Raw genomic sequence first — 22,259 nt, 5'->3', positions numbered from 1 at the left:
AATATCAGCCATTAAAAACCATGTGGAGTACAAGTCTACACTGATACACATGAAGTCATCATAATTCAGAATCAACTCAATGGCAACTAGTATCTTCAAATTCACTGATTATTTCTTCTGCCTGCTCAAATCTGCTATTGAACTCTTCCAGTGAATTTTTTGCTTCAGTTATGGTATATTTCAGCTCCAATATTTCTGTTTTGTGTCTTTTTTTTTTAATAGTACAATTTTATTCTTCTAAATGACTATAGAAGTTGACATCTGTTCCTTTGATTTTATGACATACTTATGCTAAATCTATGATTTATCTTACACTGAGTTCTTAAGTCAGGGCCCTGGTGGCACAGTGATTAAGAACTACGGTGTGCTACGGCTGCTAACCAAAAGGTCAGCAATTCAAATCCACCAGCTGCTCCTTGGAAATCCCATGGAGCAGTTCTACCCTGTCCTATAGGGTCCCTATGAGTTGAAATCAACTTGATGGCAGTGAGTTACAGGTTACGGGAGTTCTTAGTCATGAACAACTCCCCATCTTTAAATTTTTTTATTGTGGTAAAACATATATTTCTGCCAATTCAACAATTTTTATCTGTGAAATTCAATGACATTTTATGTTCACCATGTTATGTAACCTTCACCACTATTCTTTTCCAAATTATTCCACTACCATTAACAGAAACTCACTGGCCCCTGAGCAATGATTCTCCCTTTCCCCTTACTTCCCACCCCTGCTGTTGTTGTTAGGTGCCACCAAGTTGGTTCCAACTCATAGCAACCCCATGTAAAACACAACAGGTCACTGCCTGGTCCTGCGCCATCCTCACAATGGCTGCTATGTTTGAGCCCACTGTTGTAGCCACTGTGCCAATCCCTCTCACTGAGAGCCTTTTTCTTTTTCATTGACCCTCTACTTTACCAAGCATGATGTCCTTCTCTGGGAACTGGTCCCTCCTGATAACACGTTCAAAGTATGTGAGACGAAGTCTCACTATCCTTGCTTCTAAGGACCATTCTGGCTGTACTTCTTCCAAGTCAGGTTTGTTCATTCTTCTGGTGGCCTATGTATATTCAATATTCTTCGCCAACACCATAATTCTTCTTGGGTCTTCCTTATTCATTGTCCAGCTTTTGCATGCATATGAGACAACTGAAAATACCATGGCTTGGGTCAGGCACACCTTAGTCCTCAAAGTGACATCTTTGCTTTTTAACATTTTTAAAAAGTCATTTGCAGCATATTTGCCTGATACATCATTTCATTTCTTGATTGCTACTTCCATGGGTGTTGATTGTGAATCCAAGTAAAATGAGCCTTTACATGAACAGATATATGCACACCCATGCTCACTGCAGCACTGTTTACAATAGCAAAAAGATGGGAGCAACCAAGGTGCCCATCAATGGATGAATGAATACACCTCGCTATATACTCCTAGTTGCTCTCCCTCAAATGACAGCACATTCCTTCCCTCCACACTCTCTTTTTGTGTCCATTCGGCCAGCTTCTGACCCCCTCTGCACTCTCAGCCAGATGGGAGCTGCCCACATAGTCTCATGTGTCTACTTGATCCAAGAAGCTCACTCTTCACCAGTATCATTTCTATCCGATAGTCCAGTCCAATCCCTGTCTGAAGAGTTGGCTTTGGGAATGGCTCCTGTCTTGGGCTAACAGAAGGTCTGGGGAACATGAGTCTGGGGTCTTTCTAGTCTCAGTCAGACCTTTAAGTCTGGTCTTTTTACGAGAATTTCAGGTCTGCATCCCACTACTCTACTGCTCCCTCAGGGGTTCTCTGTTGTGTTCCCTGTCAGGGCAGTCGTCTGTTGAAGGTGGGCACCTCTAGTTCTTCTGGTCTCAGGCTGATGTAGTCTCTGGTTTCTGTGGCCCTATCTGCCTCTTGGGCTCATAATTACCTTGTGTCTTTGGTGGTCTTCATTCCCCTTTGCTCCAGGTGGGTTGAGACCCACTGATGCATCTTAGATGGCTGCTTGCTAGTGTTTAAGACCCCAAACGCCACTCTCCAAAGTGGAATGTAGAATGTTTTCTTAATAGATTTTATTATGCCAATCGACTTACATATCCCCTGAAACCATGGTCCCCAAACCCCCATCCTGCTATGCTGGCCTTCAAAGCATTCAGTTTAATCAGGAAACTTCTTTGCTTTTGGTTTAGTCCAGTTGTGCTGACCTCTCCTGTATCGTGTGTTGTCTTTCCCGACACCTAAAATAGTTATCTACTACTTAATTAGTGAAAACCCCTTTCTCTCCCTCCCTCCCCACTCTCATAACCATCAAAGAATATTTTCTTCTCTGTTTAAACTATTTTTTTCTTATAATAATGGTCTCATACAATATTTGTCCTTTTGCAACTAATTTCACTCAGCATAATGCCTTCCAGATTCCTCCATGTTATGAAGTGTTTCACAGATTCATCGTTGTCCTTTATCGATGCATAGTATTCCATTCTGTGAATATACCATAATTTATCCATTCATCCATTGATGGGCACCTTGGTTGCTTCCATCTTTTTGCTATTGTAAACAGTGCTGCAATGAACATGCGTGTGCATATACCTGTTCGTGTAAAGGCTCTTATTTCTCTAGGATGTATTCCAAAGAGTGGGATTGCTGGATAGTATGGTAGTTCTATTTCTAGCTTTTTAAGGAAGCACCAAATAGATTTCCAAAGTGGCTGTAGCATTTTGCATTGCCACCAGCAGTGTATAAGTATTCCGGTCTCTCCACAACCTCTCCAACATTTATTATTTTGTATTTTTTGGATTAATGCCAGCCTTGTTGGAGTAAGATGGAATCTCATTGTAGTTTTGATTTGCATTTCTCTAATGGCTAATGATTGCGAGCATTTCCTCATGTATCTGTTAGCTACCTGAATGTCTTCCTTAGTGAAGTGTCTGTCCGTATCTTTTACCCATTTTTTAATAGGGTTATTTGTCTTTTTGTAGTTGAGTTTTGGCAGTAGCCTGTAGATTTTAGAGATGAGATGCTGATCGGAAATGTCATAGCTAAAAACTTTTTCCCAGTCTGTAAGCGATCTTATTACTCTTTTGGTGAAGTCTTTGGATGAGCATAGGTGTTTGATTTTTAGGAGCTCCCAGTTATCTACTTTTTCTTCTGCATTGTTAGTAATGTTTCGTATACTGTTTATCCAATGTATTAGGCCTCCTAGCATTGTCCCTATTTTTTCTTCCATAATCTTCATCATTTTAGATTTTATATTTAGCTCTTTGATTCATTTTGAGTTTGTTTTTGTGCATGGTGTGAGGTATGGGTCTGGTTTTTTTTTTTTTTTTGCAGATGGATATTCAGTTATGCCAGCACCATTTGTTAAAGAGGCTATCTTTTCCCCATTTAACTGACTTTGGGCCTTTGTCAAATATCAGCTGCTCATATGCGGATGAATTTATGTCTGGATTCTCAATTCTGTTCCATTGGTCTATGTATCTGTTGTACCAGTACCAGGCTGTTTTGACTACTGTGGCAGTATAATAGGTTCTAAACTTAGGTCGAGAGAGGCCTCCCACTTTGTTCTTCTTTTTCAGTATGTATTTTGCATATCTTTACTCTCACTGAAATTGATGATTCTTTCAAGTACTTATCAAGTTATTCTTCCTCTTTTGTGTGCTATTCATGTCCTTCTCATTTAACTACCGCAATCTTAAAATTTTCTTACTTTTGTATGAATTTTTTACATAGGATTATTCACCATTTGCTATCATTTTTGTTGCAAAAATTTCCTCGAGTGTTTTCTTTTTATTTGTTTGGGTTGGCTGCCATCAAACTGTTTTGCAACCAAATGAGTTGGTCTTTACCTTTGTGATATCTTCCAATGGTTTGAGGCTTAGAAAGTCTTCCATCATCTGTAATAGCCAGTTTTTCTGCTTTGCATTTCTCTCGTTTCCTTCAGTTTGTATTTACTTAGCACCTATTGAGTACCAGACCCTGTTCTAGGTGCTGGGAATACAGCTGTGAAGCAGATAAAGTTTACTACCCTCAGGAAACAGAGGATCTCCTCAGAAGCAAGTTCACCCATACTATGGAACCTGCCCGCTTCTCAGGATATCAGAATTTCCTGTACACCATGGCTACAGACGCCGCCTCCTCTTCCCTCCTCTGGAATTTTCCAATGGGTGAACTACTCACCTGATATATGGTGTATTTTGAGATAGTACCTTTAGCTCAGAGATGATTGAGGAGTGTGTTTCCTAACCCCTTGTCCTGGCCAGCCCCGACCCTTATTCCAGGACGTCTTCTCTTCACTCATTCCCACTCTCTCCACCCATTAGCTCCATTTTCCCACATGTGAAGGTGCTATCCTCCAGGCTTTCAGCCTGTAATCTTACCTGTCCTCCTCATCTCAGAGACTAGGCTCTCCTGGGCAGTCTTCCTGTCCTCAGCTCCTTTCACACCTGAGTCCCTGGAGACTGGCTTCTGTCATTCGGAGAAAAGGGCTCCTGAAAAACCACCGAAGTTCTCGTTATTGCAGATCCTGGGTTCTCACCTCCTCTCCATTCTGGATCTGCCCTCACACCTGGCTCTCACCGAGCCTTTGAGATCACCCCCTCCTCTGTCCCCTCTGTGGGTTCCTGATCTCTTGGTGCCCATGGAACACCAAGGTGCCTTGTGCTTCTGCTCTCAGCCGATTCTTATTTTCCTCACACTTCTTCTGGCTCCACATGTCATGCCCAGCTGTGGTGCATGATACGCACCTCCAGCCTGACCCTCCAGAGGGGCCCTCATTTGGATGTCCGCAGGCCCCTCACCTTGCCAACGTGAGCTTCATCTTGCCCACACCAAGCCACTCCTGCTCCAGCCTCCCTGTGGTAGGGTGGCTCCACAGTCCCACACCATCCCTCTTGTGCTCACCTCTCACCCATCACTCACCCATACTATGGAACCTGCCCGCTTCCCAGGTTTCCAGCCAGCACCACTCTGTCTTCACTCCCTGCCACCTGAGGCCACAGCCTCTCTGTTGCTTCTCATCCTCCTTTCTCCAGCTCTCCAGGCCAGCCTCTATGGCCCAGGTTGGTATCTGAAATGCAAATCAAACCTTCTCCCTGCCCTGGCTAAAGGCTGCCCTGAGGATCAAGTCCAGCCTCTAAAAGCTGGGTCTGGTCTCCAACTTTTCCTTCAGACTGAGACAATTCTGGTGACCTTCTAACCACCCGCTTTACTGGATCTCACCTCCATGCTTTTACTCACCTCACCCGCCTTCCAGGAATGCTCCCCAAAAATCATCTTTTACACAGCTCAAAGGTCACCTCCTCCAGAAAGCCTTCCAGAATTTTCTCCCTCTGCAGCCCAACCTGCTCCCACTAGGCACCTCTGCTCTCAAGACCCGTCCCCTCTCCCTGCCCTTGTCTGGACCCTGGGTGGCTCTCTCGGCTCAATAAGGTCGACTCTCCTGGGACATCATTCCTTTCATTTATTTTCTCCTTCTACATTCCTCTTCACTTTTACTTATTACTACAAACCATCCCTCCCCCCACAGCTCTCTCCACCCTTCCCAGCCCCTTTCACAACCGCAGTGTAGGACACCTGAACCCCATCTATCAGGAAGTTCTGTGGTGGCTTTTTCCTCCGGACACAGCGATTACAGATGCGCGTGGGAGGATCGGCTCTTCTTGGACCAGAGGCTGACAAAAATGAGTGCCAAGCAGTCCCTAGTGGACGGCTGGAGCCAGGCCTTAAATTTGGGATCGCATTTACTGCAGAATCTCAGTAAACAAGAAAACAAAGACCTGTTCACGCGTGTTTCTCCTGCCTTAGCTCCCAGGGCCGGGCCTTGCCTTATGGACCTCTTTTCCCCAACACCCAGCAGAGGGCGCGCGACAACGCCCGGTCAGGAAAGGCCTGAACGAATGAATGAGTGAGGGCGGGAAGGTCGGAGTGAGGGGATGCTTGAGTGAGAGAAGAGATTTACAAGGCGTGACCCTCGCCACAGGCATTGGTTCATTTCTTCACTTATTCATTCGTTCAGCCCCGCCAGGTACCAGGAGCTGTGCCAAGGTGTGGGATGCATCGCGGACCCCGGCGATCAAGCGCCCTTTTCCACAGAGGGATCCAGCAGAGCCGCATGCGCGGGAGGGGACGATGCTCGAACAGCTTCTCCAGGGGGAGATCCGGTTCCGCGCCCCTGCGCCCCCGCCCCCCGCGCCTGAGTCGCTTCGCCCCCGGCCTCCGCCCGCGCGCTCCATAGCGCCTGCGCGGGAGGACCACGTGACGCGCGAGGCCCCGCCCCGCCCCGCCTCCCGCGAGTGCGGCCTCGGCTTGCGGCGGCTCCAGGTGAGCTGCTAGGCACGGATCGGGCGGGCCAGCGGGCCGGGAGGCGGGAAGCGCGGGCTGCGGGCGGTCGGGCAAGCGAGCACCGGCCCCAGGCCAGCGACGCCGGCGGCCTGGGAGCGCGGGAGTGGGCGCGGCTCGAGGCGCGGGGGCGGCGGCCTGAGGTGAGCCCGCGGCCTGACGTGGCGGGGGCGCGGCCGGCTGGACCTCCCGGAGCAGTCGGGGCCGGAGTCGCCGCCCGGTGGAGGGATAGGTTCCCGGTTCTCCGCGCCTGCGGGGGCCGGGGCCGGCCTTGTCGCCTGCGGCGTTCCCAAGCTTGGCCTTCCCGGCCGCGACCCTCCGCCCTGCACGGCCGGGCCTGCAACAGGAGGGCGGCTCAGGTCTGCCGCCACCGCATGACCTTGGCGAGCCTCAGTTTCCTCAGCCGCGCGCCCAGGCCGCCATCAGGGGCGTCGCCGGGGACAGAGTGCGTTCCGGGCGCGGGGGTCCCGAAACTGCAGTCGTGGACCCCAGCCGCGCCAGCTCGCCCCCTTTCATGAGAGAAGTTGGGGGTCGCGCTGTGTGTGTAAAACCTCCGGGTTCCGAAATCCTGGGCGGACCGAACAGACCTGGGCCGGAGCAGCGGGGACTGGCTGCAGGGTCGGCGCTTCTACCTGTTCCAACTATGCTCTCCGCGGAATTCCTTCCAGAACTCTCCCCAGCTCAGGGAAATAAGACCCACTCCCTCCTCCCCTCTTCTAGAGCTGCCCCCTTTCTCTTTGTTTTGGCCCTTGCTTCATGCTACCAAAAGTCCTGGTTTTGGGGGGGCACTACGGAGGACTTGGTGTCTACTCAGTAAATGGTTGCTGAGTTGGAAATTCTTAAATGCTTTTGACTCGGTCGTCCATTAATTCATCAAAATTCGTTTTACGTTCTCCAGTTCGTACCTGCTTGGGACATAAAATTTACTTCCTGTACACCCTAAAGCTTTGAGCAGCTCAGAATGGAGGGGCCTTGCTTGTGATGTTTGGAATCTGGGAGATTATGGGGCTGGATTAACCTAGGGAAGGGCTTCAAGACAGAGTTGTTGTTGAGTGCCTTTGAGTGGATTTCAACTCATGGCGAACCCATGTGACGGAGAAGAACTGCCCCATCGGGTTTTTTAGGCTGTGGTCTTTGCTGAAGCAGATACACCGGTCTACTTCAAAGCATTTGGGTGGGTTTCAATCGCTTACCTTTCGAGCGCTTAACCATTGTGTCACCAGTGCTCCTTCAGGATAGAGTACCACCACCACCCATTGTAGTTGAGTGGATTCTGACAGAGTAGAACTGCCCCATAGGGTTTCCAAGGCCGTAAATCTTTGTGGAAGCACACTGCCACATCTTTCTCCTGAAGAGCAGCTGGTGGGTTCGAACTGCCAACATTTCAGTTAGTAGCCAAGCACTTAACCCCAGCACCACGAGGGCTCCTCAGGATAGAGTAACCCCCTGTAAAATGAATCGGGAGACCAGGGTGCCACTCAGTAAGTGAGCTCCTAAGAGCATTCTTTATTCCAGGATACCAGGCAACACAGAGGACTCACAAAGCTGTGCTCCATTCGCCTTATTATTTTTAAATACTGTCTTTTACAGAAAGGTAGTTACACTCTGAAATGCTGGGGTTTTTGTTTCTTTTTCATCTGTTAGATCAACAGTGATTAAAAAGAAACACTATTGGTGAGCTAGACAGTAGGGAATCAGGTTCTTATACTTTGCTGGTGGGAGAATAAATAGGTCCAACCTCTTAGAGGGTAGGTTGGCAGTATCCATTAAAATTCAAGATCACCGTTTTTCCATAATGACCCAGGAGTTCTGTATCTAGGAAATTTACTTGGATAACTGCTGCATGTATGATACTGCACTTGTAGTATCCAACAGTTGGAGGAAACCCAGATGTACCTTTTGTACTTTTTGAATTTGAATCGTGAATGTAATCATATTCAAAAATACGTTTCAAGAATTTCATTATGAAATATTTCAAACTGACAGAAAAGTATAGAGATTAACCTACCACCTCACGCTATCACATCCTAATTTTTTTTTTCTTTTTAATGGTGGTGAAAATACAAACCAAGACATTGGCCAGTGCATCACCCTCCACATTCACAATTCAGTGACATTGATTACATTCCTCATATTGTGCCAATATCACTCTCCTTTTCCCAAATACTTCACCACCATTACCGAGAATTCAGTGCCCCCCCAAACAAAAACTTCCTCCTCGCCCCTCCCACGAATAACTTCTGGTTTCTGTACATTACTTCGTATAAGTGAGATCATACAGTGTTTGTCCTTTCGTAACTGAATTATTGCACTCTGTAGTGGTAGTTGCCTCTGGGACAGGATGTGGCTGGGACATGTGTTGAAGGGAAACTTAAGTTTCATAGTGTACTTTTCTGTACCGCATTATTAGCATAATGTTCTCAAGATGTATCCATGTTGTAACACGCATCAGAACATCATTTCTTTTTAGGGCTGCATAATATTCCATTGTATGTACATTCTATATTTTGTTTATCCGTTCATCCGTTGATGAACATTTTGGTTGATACTACATTTTGGCTGTTGGGAAACATGCTGCAGTGGACATTGGTGTACAGATTTCTGTTTATGTTCCTGCCTTTACTTCTTCAGGGTATATACCTAGAACGAGGATTGCTGGGTAATATGCTAGTTCTAGGTTCAACTTTCTGAGGAACTGCCAAACTGTTTTCCACAATGGCTGCATCAGCATACCTTCCTACCAGTAATGGACGAAGGTTCCATTTTCTCCACAACCTTTCCAACACCTGTTTTCTGTTTTTCTTTTTATTATTGCCATTTTAATGAGGGTGAAATGATATCTCATTGCAGTTTGATTTGCATCTCCCTTGACTGCTAACCAGAAGGTTAGCAGTTGGAACCCACCAGCTGCTCCACGAGAGAAAGTTGTGGGAGCCTGCTTCCATAAAGATTTATAGCCTTGGAAACCCTATGGGGCAGTTCTACTCTGCCATATAGCTATGAGTCGGGATTGACTACACAGCAGTCAGTGAGTAATGGCTAATGAAGGAGGCCTGGGGTGCAGTGGTTAAGTGCTTGGCTGCTATTTAGAAGGTGAGAGATTCGAACCTACCAGCCACTGCACAGAATGAAGATGTGGTAGTCTGCTTCTGTAAAGGTTACAGCCTTGGAAACCCTATGGAGCAGTTCTGCTCTGTCCTATAGGGTCGCTCTTAAGTTGGAATTGACTCCGATGGCAACAGGTTTTTTTGTTTTATTTTGATTTTTAATGGCTAATGCTATTGAACATCTTGTTTATGCTTGCTGGCCCTTTGAATATTCTCACTGGTAAACTGTCTATTCAAATCCTTTGCCCGTTTTTTGATTGGGTTGTTTGTGTTTCTGTTGTTAAGTAGCGCAAGTTTTATATACATTTTGGATTTTAGGCCCTTATCTGATATATGGGTCCCAAAAATTTTCTGCCGCTCCACTTTGTTGATAAGATCCTTTGATGTACAAAAAGTACTTAATTTTTATGAGGTCCCACTTACGTATTTTGTTTTTTGTTGATCAAACTTTTGTTGTCATATCTGATAATTTTTAATTAAATACTAGATCTCACAGCCTTGCCCCTCCATTTTCTTCTAAGAATTTTATGATTTTAGTTTTCACATTAAGGTCATTGATCCATTTAGAACTGATTTTTGTGAATGGTGCGAGGCATGTGGAAATCCATTTTTTTTCTTTTTTTTTAAGAAATAAAACATTACTTTCTCCTTCCTGGAGGTAATCATGTTTCTAAATTTGTCATTTATCATTCCTATAAATGTCTTTATATATTTTATACCATGATGCCTCTCTATAAACAATATATAGTATTGTTTTGCGTGTTTTCAAACTTTCTGTAAACGAAATTGTACTAATTCTGCAATTTGCCATTTACTGTCTGCATGGCTTTGAGATTTTTCCATGGTTGATGGCTTTAGCCTGAGCTCTGGTTTGCTCGTTTTAATTGTTGTGTAGTGTTGACACCAATTCCCCGAGGATGGACTTTTGGGGGCAAGGTTGTAATCGGTGGTCTTGAATTTGAGTATGTTGCACTCTGTGCTGTGCCCCTTCAGAGCAGGGAATGGCTTCATTTTTCTTCACACTCCCCTCGGCACCTAGCTTAGTTCCTTAAATTGTACTTGATAAGTATGCTTTGCCTGCCCAAGGAAGTGGTCTGCCTGCTTTACTGACCTTGTTCTTGGAGTCGGTTTGTGGAGTCAACCCCATCCATCCCTTCCCAAGCGGGCAAAAGGGCTGCTGTGCTCACAGTGGATGGGGATCCGGCCTAGGGGGCTGTTACAGCAGTCTGTCCTCAGGCAGGAAAAAGAGGTCCTCTCAACTCCTTGGTAATGATAAGGCATCCAAGGCTAAGCACCTGGTATCATGTGATGCCACTGGTCACGGGGCTGAGAGATGTGTGTGAGATACAGCTCTAGCCATCAAGGGACCAGATGCTGGTGGTAGTAAGGCTGCTTGGAATGGAGAAACATGATAGAGGGAGAAGTGATTGGGCTGGACCATGACCAGTATGGGGCTATAAGAGACAGAAAAAGAGGCCGAAGGTGTTGAGAGGATGACCACGATGACCAAACCTGTTGCTGTCGAGCCAATTGCAACTTGTGGCGGCCACATGTGTTACTAAGTAGAACCGCTCCGTAGGGTTTCTTGGCTGTAATTTCTGTGGAAGCATATTGCCAGGCTTTTCTTCCATGGTGCTGCTGGGTGGGTTCAAACCACCAACCTTTAAGTTAGTAGCCCCATGCAAACAATTTGTCCTGCCCAGGTACCTGAGAGGATGACAGGCGTCTGTTGGGGTTTAAGGACTAGTGACAATAGGGGGACAAGTGAATAAGGCTTGAAGGAGAATTGAGCCAGATCAGAGAGCCCCAAGTGTGAGAAGTGGGGAGACAGTGCCTGAAAAGTCAGATGGCACGATCAGAGGGGCACTTTAGGACCCAATATAGCCTAGGCTGACGGACCAGGGAAGGATGAGGTAGGGAACTCAGCTGGTGTCTGAACGAGGGTGGTGGTCACTGAGTGGAATAAGGGGATGGCTGTCCCAGACAGGGAAGAGGAGAAGGAATCAGAACTGGACGATCTGATCGGATACAAGGGTTAGAAAGGAAAAGGGATCATTGAGGCCTTGAGGATTCCAACATGGAAGACGGTGGTTATACCAGTAACAAAAATAGGACAGTCAGGAGGACTGCCGTCTGGATCAGGTGTTGAGCTGGAGGTGCCATTGGGAATGCAGGGTGTGGAGCAGGGTGTGTTGGGTGAAGGGAGGAGGCCAGAGAGAGAGTTGCCTTAGGAGAGTTACACGGCAAGAGAGAATCCCGAGTGAAGGAGGTGGTCAGCAGTGATATGCCTCAGCTCCGGCCTGCTCAGGGACCTTGGTGAGAAAGCCCAAGGCAGTCCAGGGTGAGGAGGAAGGAACGGGTGGATGGGCACAGGTTCCAAGTCCAGGAGGAGAGGCAAAAGAGTGTGCCAGACTGGAGGGGGCAGGTACAGAGGACAGGTGGGGAAAATCAAGCATGTTTGGTGGGATGCAGTGGTGGCGCAGCGTTGAAGAGCTCAGCTGCTAACGAAAAGGTCAGCATTTCGAATCCGCTAGCCGCTCCTTGGAAGCCCTATGGGGCGGTTCTGCTCTGTCCAGTAAGTAAGGTTGCTGTGAGTCGGAATCAACTCAATGGAAACTTTTTTTTGTGTGTGTGGGATGGAGAGGGGGCCCAGGGTGGAATTAAAGAGTGTCCAGGGGAGGTAGGAGGGGGGCCCCTGAGAGTGGAGGGAGGCCTCTTCTTTCTGGCATGGTTTACATTAGAATCTTTTTTTTTTTCTTCTTTTAAAGACATAGTAGAAAATTAGCAAAGAAACAAGTTTTGAGGTTGGGGGAGGGAGGTAACATAGGTAGAGAAGTGGATGTTCACCGCCTTGTAGGAGACCGCCCCTCGGTTCCCCATCTTCAGACTGGCTGTTCTACCAGTGCCTCACAGTGCACAGGCCTACGGTCCACACACCCGCAGTCCACATGCCCACAGTTCTCATGCCCACAGTCCACACACCCGCAGTTCTCATTCCTGCAGTCCGCACGCCCGTAGTCCACACACCTGCAGTTCTCATTCCCGCAGTCCCCACACCTGCAGTTTTCGTGCCCACAGTCCATACACCCTCAGTTCTCGTGCCTGCAGTCCACACACCCGCAGTTCTCATGCCCGCAGTCCACACACCTGCCGTTCTCATTCCTGCAGTCCATACACCCACAGTCCACACACCCACAGTCCACACACCTGCAGCTCTCAGTCCCACAGTCCGCATGCCCGTAGTCCACACACCTGCAGTTCTCATTCCCGCAGTCCCCACACCCGCAGTTTTCATGCCCGCAGTCCACACACCCGCAGTTCTCATGCCCACAGTTCACACGCCCGCGGTCCACACACCCGCAGGTTTCATGCCCGTAGTCCACACACCCGCAGTTTCATGCCCGTACTCCACACACCTGCAGTTCTCATTCCCGCAGTCCCCACACCCGTAGTTTTCATGCCCACAGTCCACACACCCGCAGTTCTCATGCCCACAGTCCACACACCCGCGGTCCACACACCCGCAGTTTTCATGCCTGCGGTCCACACACCTGCAGTTTTCATGCCTGTTGTCCACACACCTGCACTTTTCATGCCTGTAGTCCACACATCCGCAGTTTCGTTGCCCGTAGTCCACACACCCGCAGACTGCAGTCGCTCCTTGGCTGGAATCCGAGGCAAAGTATGCTTGCAATAGATCCGTTTACTGATTAGGTTTTTGAGGCTCCTATTCAAATCATTCTTTATATTCTTTGAACATACTGATTTAATTATTAGGAGATAACAATTTATGAAGGCAGAGATTCAGTGGTAGAATTCTCTCCTTTCATACAAAAGACCTGGGCTCCATTCCTGGCCAAAGGACCTCATTCGCAGGCACCACCCGTCTGTCAGTGGAGGCTTGCGTGACGCTATGATGCTGAACAGGTTTCAGCGGAGCTGCTAGGCTAAAACAGACTAGGAAGAAAGGCCTGGCAATCAGCCAGTGAAAACCCTATGGATCACAATGGTTTGATCTGCAACTGATTATGGGGTTGGCACAGGACCAGGCAGTGTTTTGTTTTGTTGCACTGTGTCTCCATCAGTCGGGGCTGACTTGACAGCAGCTAACAGCAACCTAGAATTTAAAACACAATACAGTTGATCTCAACTGCACCAGGTCTAGTCAGAGTTACTGGGTTTGCCTCTCAGAATCTTGGTAAAGGAAGGCAGGTCTTGGCCGCCAGCCCCACCCCACTCTTCCATGCAGTGTTAGAAGCCTTTCCTGAGTCTCCGGACCTCTACTCAGGCCTTGTCATTTTATGTATCCATTCTGGGTGAGAACTCCCAATTTTGTTTATTCTTAGTGGGAGGGAGGACGAGCTCTTGAGAACCTGGTGCATGCTGGTGTTGATGTTCGTCTTACTAGTTTTACAGAACCCCAGCAGGATGGGGGCTTTTACCTCCCTCTTTACAGCTGAGGAACCAAAGGGCATGTGGTAAGTCTAGAGGGGCTGGCACTCTGACCCACATCTATCTCTCAACTTCTTCTATCTTACAGTAATCCTGAGGAAGATAAAATGGGAGAAAGAATCTGGGAAATAAAGGGACACAGGTCATCAGGAAGTCTAAGTTTTGACCAGAAGTGGGAGTGGAGAGGGCATTAGGTTACTTGAGACCATGAGGAATGCACAGGTGAGCTGGAGGTGCTCCCTCCAGGAGCGAGGTGAGCCGCAGGTCCGTGCATGGAATGATGCTTGCCTCCCCGCTCATCCCTGTGCCCTCTGTTTTGCCAGCTGACAGCCGCGGTGGTGAGGTCTTGTGTGGCTGCCAGGATGGCGGAGGACCAGGAGTTCACCCAGCTCTGCAAGTTGCCTCCACAGCCCTCACACCCGCACTGCGTCAGCAACACCTACCGGAGTGCGCAGCACTCCCAGGCCCTGCTGCGTGGGCTGCTGGCCCTCCGAGACAGCGGGATCCTCTTCGACGTCGTCCTGGTGGTGGAGGGGAAACACATTGAGGCCCACCGCATCCTGCTGGCTGCGTCCTGCGATTACTTCAGGTGAGTTGTACCTACACTCTTGTTATTCTTTTTGTTTTAAAATTTTTATTTTATTGTGGTAAAATGTGTGTAACATACAATTTGCTGTTTTAACATGCACAGCCTGTTTTTATAAGTAAGATAACACAGCCCCACTGGGTAGATGTACTCGCTCACAGGGACTGGGCCTCCCTGAGTCACTTGTCCTGCCTCCCACTCACCCCAGAGCTCCTCCCACTGCTTGTTGTGATGACTCAGTGAGCAAGCCACAGAGACAGAAGGGGTCGGAGGGTTGCTTGTTTCTCTTCAGCTGTCCTGTCTTTCGGGCATGTTCTCCCATTTTTTTTTCTAGATGATGGCTTTACTTGTAATACTGCATTTTATAAAATGAATTATCTGCTGTAAGTACAATATCTTGGTATAAAACAGATTTCTTTATACTTTATTCTGTCTTCCAGCCCCCTCACCCTCAAACATTTTATTTTGAAAAAATTCAGACCCGTGGAAAAGTTGAGAAAATAATTGAGCGTACACCTGTATACGATTGTTAACATTTTGTCATGTTTGCTTTCTCTGTTTATATACATATCCATTTCTTTTAAAGACAACTGACACTTTATCCCTAAGTCTTTCAGCGTGTCCCTCTCCGCGTCCATGTTCTTGTAATGCTGCTGGCAGGTCCACACGAGCCCTGGTCACTTCTCAGGGCCTCTGGTATCCTGTGGTACGGAAACCTGAGGCATGGGTGGTTATCACTATAGACACACTGTCCACACAGCTGTGCAAGTTTTAGAGCCCCGGTGTGTCATCATTACCCCTGTTCCCTGGCCGTCTACCCTCTGGATCCTGCTGTCTCTCCCTCAGGTCTTATTTAGACACTGACTCTCCCAGTGGGGCCCCTGTCCCCCAGGCTTCTCTTGGGCTCCTGCATGTCCCCATCCCAGCATCTGGCACACTGGGAGGAACTGGTGGCTTTTCTGTCTTACGTACTGGGTTGGAGTTCTCATGTAGATACTAAAAAAATGCCTATGGCTTAAATGAATACGTTTATGTTTACAAAAAGCAAGTCAGTGCGCCGTTATCACTGTTGTCTGCACTGCTTGGCACCCCAAAAGGGTGAGTGCCACCGTCGAATTTTACACAGGTGGGAATGTGACTCAGAGAGGGAGAGCCACCCAAGGCCACTGGCAGTGGGAGCGACTCGTGACTTCAGGGCCCGAGGTGTTTCCCTTCCACATCCAATTCTGTTGAATCTTTTTGTCTTCAAGGCTAGGTTATGGTTCTCTTTTTTTTTTTTTTTTTTTAGTAGCTATTGGGAATAGCACTGCAGTGAATGTTGGTTTACATGTGTCTGTTTGCATTGCTGCTTTCAAGTCTCGTGGATATATACGTAAGAGTGGAACTGCTGAGTTATATGGTAGTTCTATGTTCAGCTTTTTAAGGAACCACTAAAGTCTTTTCCACAGCAGGTGTACCATTTTGCATTCCCACCAGCAGTGGGGTGAGGGTTTCAGTTTCTCACGTCCTCACCAACATATGTTATTTTCCTTTTTTTTTTTTTTTGATCTTAGCTATCCTGGTTGAGGTGAAGTGGTATCTCATTGTGGTTTTGATTTGTATCTCCCTAAGGTGCAAACAAGCAGCCCAGGCAGCACAAATGATTGAACACTCAACTGCTAACTAAAAGGTTGGCAACTCAAACCCACGCAGGAGCTCTGTGGAAGAAAGATTTGGTGATCTGTTTTCGTAAAGATTGCAGCCAGGAATACCCTACGGGGGGCAGTTCTGTTCTTCACATGGGTTTGCTATGAGTTGGCATTAACTAGATGGCACCTAACAACAACAAAAAGTACAAACGGTTACTGTGCTCAGAAGCACAGTTCTACTGTGACACACATGGGGTTGCCATGAGTCTGAATCAACTTAACGGCAGCTGATTTTCATGGCTAATGATGTGTTGAGCATCTTTTCAGTATGCTTGTTGGCCACTTGTATATCTTCTTCGGTGAAGTGTCTGTTCACATCCTTTGCGTATTTTTTGATTGGGTTGTTTGTGTTTTTGTTTTTAAGTTATAGGAGTTCATCTTTGTATATTCTAGATGTTAAACCCTTATCCAATATATGCTTCCAAAAAAGTTTCTCCCAGTCTGGAGGTAGTTTCTTCACTTATTTTAATAACTATTAAGCAAAATATTTCCCTATAATTTAAGTGCTTCTTGTCTCCAGTGATGGCTTGTTGCAGATATGTCCAGGGGCTGTGGCAGTGGCATCTCTGCAGTTCAGTCGAGGTCTTTAATCTTGAAGGTACTGTTTTAGTTACCTAGTGCTGCTATAACAGAAATACCCCAAGTGGATGGCTTCAACAAGCAGAAGTGTATTGTCTCACAGTCTAGTAGGCTAGAAGTCCAAATTGAGGGCGCCAGCTCCAAGGGAAGGCTTTCTTTCTCTGTTGGCTCTGGAGGAAGATCCATGTCATCAGCCTTCCCCCTGGACTCGGAACTACTCAGCACAGGAACCCTAGGTTGAAAGGACGCGCTCACTCCTGGCTCTCTGCTTGCTTCTCTCTTTTATATCTCAAAAGAAATTGATTTAAGACAAGCCAATCTTGTGGATTGAGTCCTACCTCATTAACATAACGGTAGCTGATCGTGCCTTGTTAACATCATAGAGGTATGATTCATGGTGCATAGGAAGATCACATCAGATGACAAAATAGCGGACACATATAATGCTGGGAATCATGGCCTAGCCAAGCTGACACATTTTTTTTGGAAAACAGTTAAATCCATAACCGGTACCAAGTGGTACAGTGTGTAGTAGAATGCTGGGAGCCACCTGCCAAGGGAGACTCAGGGTGGGAGTGTTCCTGGGCCTAGCACTGGGCCCGTCCAGCAAAGTCTGAGGCCTGTCTGGGGCAGGCTGGCAGGGGTTTTGGAGGCCAGCAGGACTCCCTTGGCTCGCCTTCTCCCCTTTAACCTCTCTGCTGACTTTAGGCCAGAGCTCATTCCCCCACGCAGGCCATGACTGAGGGGGCAGTCATGGGCGCCTCCTTTCCTCAGTAATTTAAATCTTCTGTGGCTTTCCATGTCCTTCAGGAACGTTTTCCTACCTCTTTTCCACAGCCCCCTCACGTGGGCCTCTCATGGGAGGTGTTCCCCTTTCAGACATGGCCACTGCCTGGCTCACTCCCCTGGTCACCACACTGCTTTCTCTTCCATTGAGAAGGGGGGCAGGGAGTGTGACATTATCGGGAGAACCCAGATTCATCTCAAATATATAAGAAATAAATGATTCCCAAGCTTCAGCATGTTCATTTTTTATTATTTATTCTTGTTATTTGATTCAGTTTAAAATGATGGACCATTTTTTCCCAGTAAGACTGGTGAAAATGTGAGAGGTTTGTAATAACCTGATGCGGGCAAGAGCAAAGAGAATGCATTTCAAACAGTCTTTTTGGTGGGTGGGTTGGCGGTACCAAAATGTAAAAGGTCCGTGGTTAGGTCCTGTGGAATGATGCACCAGGCACTGGGAGGCCTGGGTGCAGGGATGGCCTTTGCTTCACAGTCTGTACCTAGCAACAGGGGAGGGCGTGGCCCTTCCATTCTGAGGGGTTAGTGCAGCGGTTTAAAAAAACTAGGTAGGCCCGTGCACACTAGTAGAGAGATGGACACCATGCATTACAGAGTGAAAAAGGACAATGTGTAACGTGGTCCTACTTGAAAGGTCTGGAAGGACTCAGACTGAACTCCAAGCGAAGGGGGAACGAAACTAAAGACTGTCACTTCTCCTTGCAGGATTATTTGAGTCGCTTTATAAAGAATAGGAATTACTTCGCAAATTTAAGAAAAGTTTTAAATTGCATGTGGTGCTCTTTGCAGCTGGTGGGGCTGTCCCAGCATATGTGACACAGGTTGAGAAGTGCTGCCCCAGGCTTTGGGTGCACTGGTCCTGGTGCCAGGGTCTCCAGGAGTTGCCTTTCTCAGTCTGGTCTTCTGCTATTTGCCACTGTGTCTTCTTTATGGCAGTCCCACAGCCAAATCTACTATTGTACAAACAAGCTCTCAGCTTTCTTGCCTCTGTGCTTTTGCTGTTCTTCTCTCAGCCTGTGCTGCCCTTCTCTACCTTGCCTACCATGCAGAATTGTATCTTCCTTCAAGGCCCATCTGTAGTCCTCCTGCTCTGAGGACCCTTCCCGTATTGTTCCTCACCTTCCCAGACAGAAGGAGCTCTTCACTTGTCCATGTAGAAAGCTGCTAACTCCTAGTGAGCAGGAAGTGGTGTCGTCTTCACCTGGGTAACCCCCTGCGTAGGAAGTTTCCTTTGCTCTTCGTGTACACTCAGTGTGTGGTCAAGGAATTGAATGGTCAGATACTATCTTAGATCTTAATCTTTTGACTTTTGTTGGTAACTTTCCACACGCTTCTTTTGGCTTCTGCGACCCTACCCCCGCCCCCCCCCCCCCCGCAAAAAAAACAGTGGCCGTGAAGTTGACTCCACGTCTGCCCCTGTGTGTGTCAGAGTCGAGCTGTGCTCCACAGGGTTTTCAATGGCTGATTTTTTGGACATAGATCACCAAGCCTTTCTTCCGAGGCACCTCTGGGTGAATTCAAACCACCAACCTTTCAGTTAGTAGTCAAGCGTGTTAGCTGTTTGCACCACCAAGAAACTCCTATAGTCTCCAACTTTTCCTTGCATATTTTCTGTGGCTGGTTCCTCCTGGTTGGAAGTATTAAGTGTCAGAGGAATCTAAGCCTCTATCCTATATGTAAATAACCCCCCTGAGTCATCTCATCTCTTCCTGAATTGTTGTTTTTTTCTTCTCTTTTTTTCATTGTGGTGAAAACATACAAACCAAAACATCCCCCAACACAACTTCCACATTTACAACTCAGTGACATCGATTACATTTTTCATGTTGTACCTCCATCATCACTATCCTCATCCAACATTCCACCACCATTAACATAAACTCCAGAACCAAAAACCAAACCCATTGTCATGAGCCAATTCCGACTCATAGTAACCCTATAGAACAGAGTAGAGGTGCCCCATAGGGTTTCCAAGGAGCAGCTGATAGATTCAAACTGCTGACCTCGGTTAGCAGCCAAATGCTTAACCACTGTGCCACCACAGCTCCAGTATAAACACAGTGCCCCCAAACAAAAATTCCCCCTGCCTCCCTTCCTCCCAGTCCTGGTTATCATTAAGAATCTTTGGTTTCTGTATATTTGCCTGTTTTATATAAGTGAGATTATACAGTATTTGTCCTTTTGCGACTGACTTATTTCGCTCAGCATAATGTTTTCAGAGTTCATCCATGTTATGGCATGCAGCAGAACTTCATTTCTCTTTATGGCTACATAATATTTCGTTGTATGATGAGCAACAGAAAACAAAAATAAATGGGACCTCATAAAAGTTAAATATGTTCATCAAAAGACTTTATTAAGAGTAAAAAGACAACCTACAATAAGGGTCTAATATCCAAAATACACAGAAAACTTCTACAGCTTACCAACAAAAAGACAGATAACCCAGTCAAAAACTGGGCAAAGGACATGAACAGACATTTTACCAAAGAGGATATTCACATGGCCAACAGACACATGAAAAGATGCTCAGTGTCATTAACCATCAGAGGAATGCAAATCAAAACCATAATAGGATACCATTTCATTCCCAGTAGAATGACCAAGATAAAAAAAAAAAAAGGAAAATAACAGGTGTTGGAGGGGACGTAGAGAAATTGGAACCCTCATCCATTGCTGGTAGGAGTGCAAAATGGTACAGCCATTATGGAAAACAATCTGGCAGTTCCTCAAAAAACGAGAGGCAGAGCTGCCATGTGACCCAGCAGTTCCACTCCTACGTATATACCCTAGGGGTCTAATAGAAGTGACACGAACAGACATTTGCACGCCTGTGTTCGTTGCAGCACTCTTCACAATAGCAAAAAGTTGGAAACAACCCAAGTACCTGTCATTGGGTAAATGGATAAATAAACGGTACATGTATACGATGGAATACTACTGAGCCATAAAGAAAACTGAGTTCCTGAAACATCCTAGAACGTGGATGAACCTGGAGGACATTATGTTGAGCAAAATAAGTCAATCACAAAATATATATCTATATTGTGTGTTCTCATTTTTATGAAATAACATGAACAAGTAAATATACAGAAAGTAATGTTCATTACTGGTTACAGGAGGGGTTTCACTCTCTAGTAGAAGACACTTGTTACTTTTGATGATGGGAAAGGTAACACCAAATGGGATGAAGTGTACACAGCTTGACGATGGGTAAACTATGTCACTAAAAAGTACACAAGAAAAAAGGACCTATTGGTAATTGCTGTGGCATATATAATTTTCAAACAACCAAAAAATATATGTGTGTATATGTATGAATGTAGCTATATATATGTATAAACCCGTTGGTGTGAGTCAGTTCCGACTCATAGCAACCTTATAAGACAGAGTAGAACTGCCTCATAGGGTTTCTAAGGAGTGGCTGGTGGATTCGAACAATCGACCTTTAGGTTAACAACTGAGCTCTTAACTACTGCACCACCAGGATTCCATACATGTATAGGTATATACATATGTGTGTGTTAATGTATGTGTGTACATATGTATATGCATCTGTGAGACTGTGTCTTAGTCATGTAGTGTTGCTGTAACAGAAATACCACAAGTGGATGGTTTTAACAAAGAGAAATTTATTTCTTCACAGCGAAGTAAGCTAAAAGACCAAAATCAGGGCATCAGCTCCAGGGGAGGGCAGGCTTTCTTTCTCTGCTGGCTCTGGAGGAAGGTCCTTGTCCTCAATCTTCCCCTGGTCAAGGAGCTTCTCAGACGCAGCGACCCTGGGTCCAAAGGACGTGTTCTGCTCCTGGTGCTGCTTTCTTGGTGGTATGAGATCTCCCTGTCTCTCTACTCGCATCTTTCTTTTATATCTCAAGACATTGCCTGAAGACACAATCCAATCTTGCTTATCTTGTATATTGAGTCCTGCCTCACTAACAAAATTGCTGCCCATCCTCCCTCGTTAATGTCATAGAAGCAGAATTTACAACATACAAGAAAATCACACAGAGAACCCCTGAGGGAGCAGGAGAGCAATGGGATGCAGACCTCAGATTTTCCTAAAAAGACTAGACTTAATGGTCTGACTGAGACTAGAAGGACCTGGAGGTCATGGTCCCCAGACCTTCTGTTAGCCCAAGACAGGAACCATTCCTAAAGCCATCTCTTTAGACAGGGATTGGACTGGACTATGGGATAGAAAATGATACTGGTGAGGAATGAGCTTCTTGGATCAAGTAGACACATGAGACTATGTCGGCAGCTTCTGTCTGGATGGGAGATTAGAGGACAGAGGGGGTCGTAAGATGGCTGAATGGACACGAAAATAGAGAGTGGAGGGAATGAGTGTGCTGTCTCATTACGGGGAGAGCAACTAGGAGTTTATAGCAAGGTGTACGTAAATGTTTGTATGAGAGATTGTCTTGATTTATAAAATTTCACTTAAAACACAATAAAAATTAAAGAAAATCACACAAAACTGAGAATCGTGGCCCAGCCAAATTCATACACACATTTTGCGGGGGACATAATTCAATTCATGACAGACTGTATGCACATGTATTCATATGTATAATAAAGCACAGAGAGGGCACACCTATGGATACTTCTTAGACATAACCAAACACCTCTCGGGATTGGATTTCTGAGTTTGAAGGATTAGGACCATAGTCTCATGGGACATCTCAGTCAATTGGCATAATATAGTTCGTAAAGTTATATTCTATAT

At 46.4% G+C, this 22,259-nt stretch overlaps 1 protein-coding gene across 1 annotated transcript in view; it reads left to right on the top strand.

Moving 5' to 3' along the window:
* Nucleotides 1-6,255: 6,255 nt before the first annotated feature.
* Nucleotides 6,256-22,259, top strand: part of LOC100671214 (kelch-like protein 22) — a 49,382-nt gene continuing 33,378 nt past the window's right edge. The window contains exons 1-2 of the mRNA XM_064272390.1: nucleotides 6,256-6,299; nucleotides 14,200-14,465. Coding sequence (XP_064128460.1) covers nucleotides 14,239-14,465 — 227 coding nt within the window. The 5' untranslated portion in view covers nucleotides 6,256-6,299; nucleotides 14,200-14,238. The remainder of the gene's footprint in view (nucleotides 6,300-14,199; nucleotides 14,466-22,259) is intronic.

This window comes from Loxodonta africana, chromosome 19, assembly GCF_030014295.1.
Source record: "Loxodonta africana isolate mLoxAfr1 chromosome 19, mLoxAfr1.hap2, whole genome shotgun sequence".
Lineage (NCBI taxonomy): Eukaryota > Metazoa > Chordata > Mammalia > Proboscidea > Elephantidae > Loxodonta > Loxodonta africana.
Note: the sequence above shows the minus strand (reverse complement) of the source record. Positions and strands in the feature narration are given on the sequence as shown.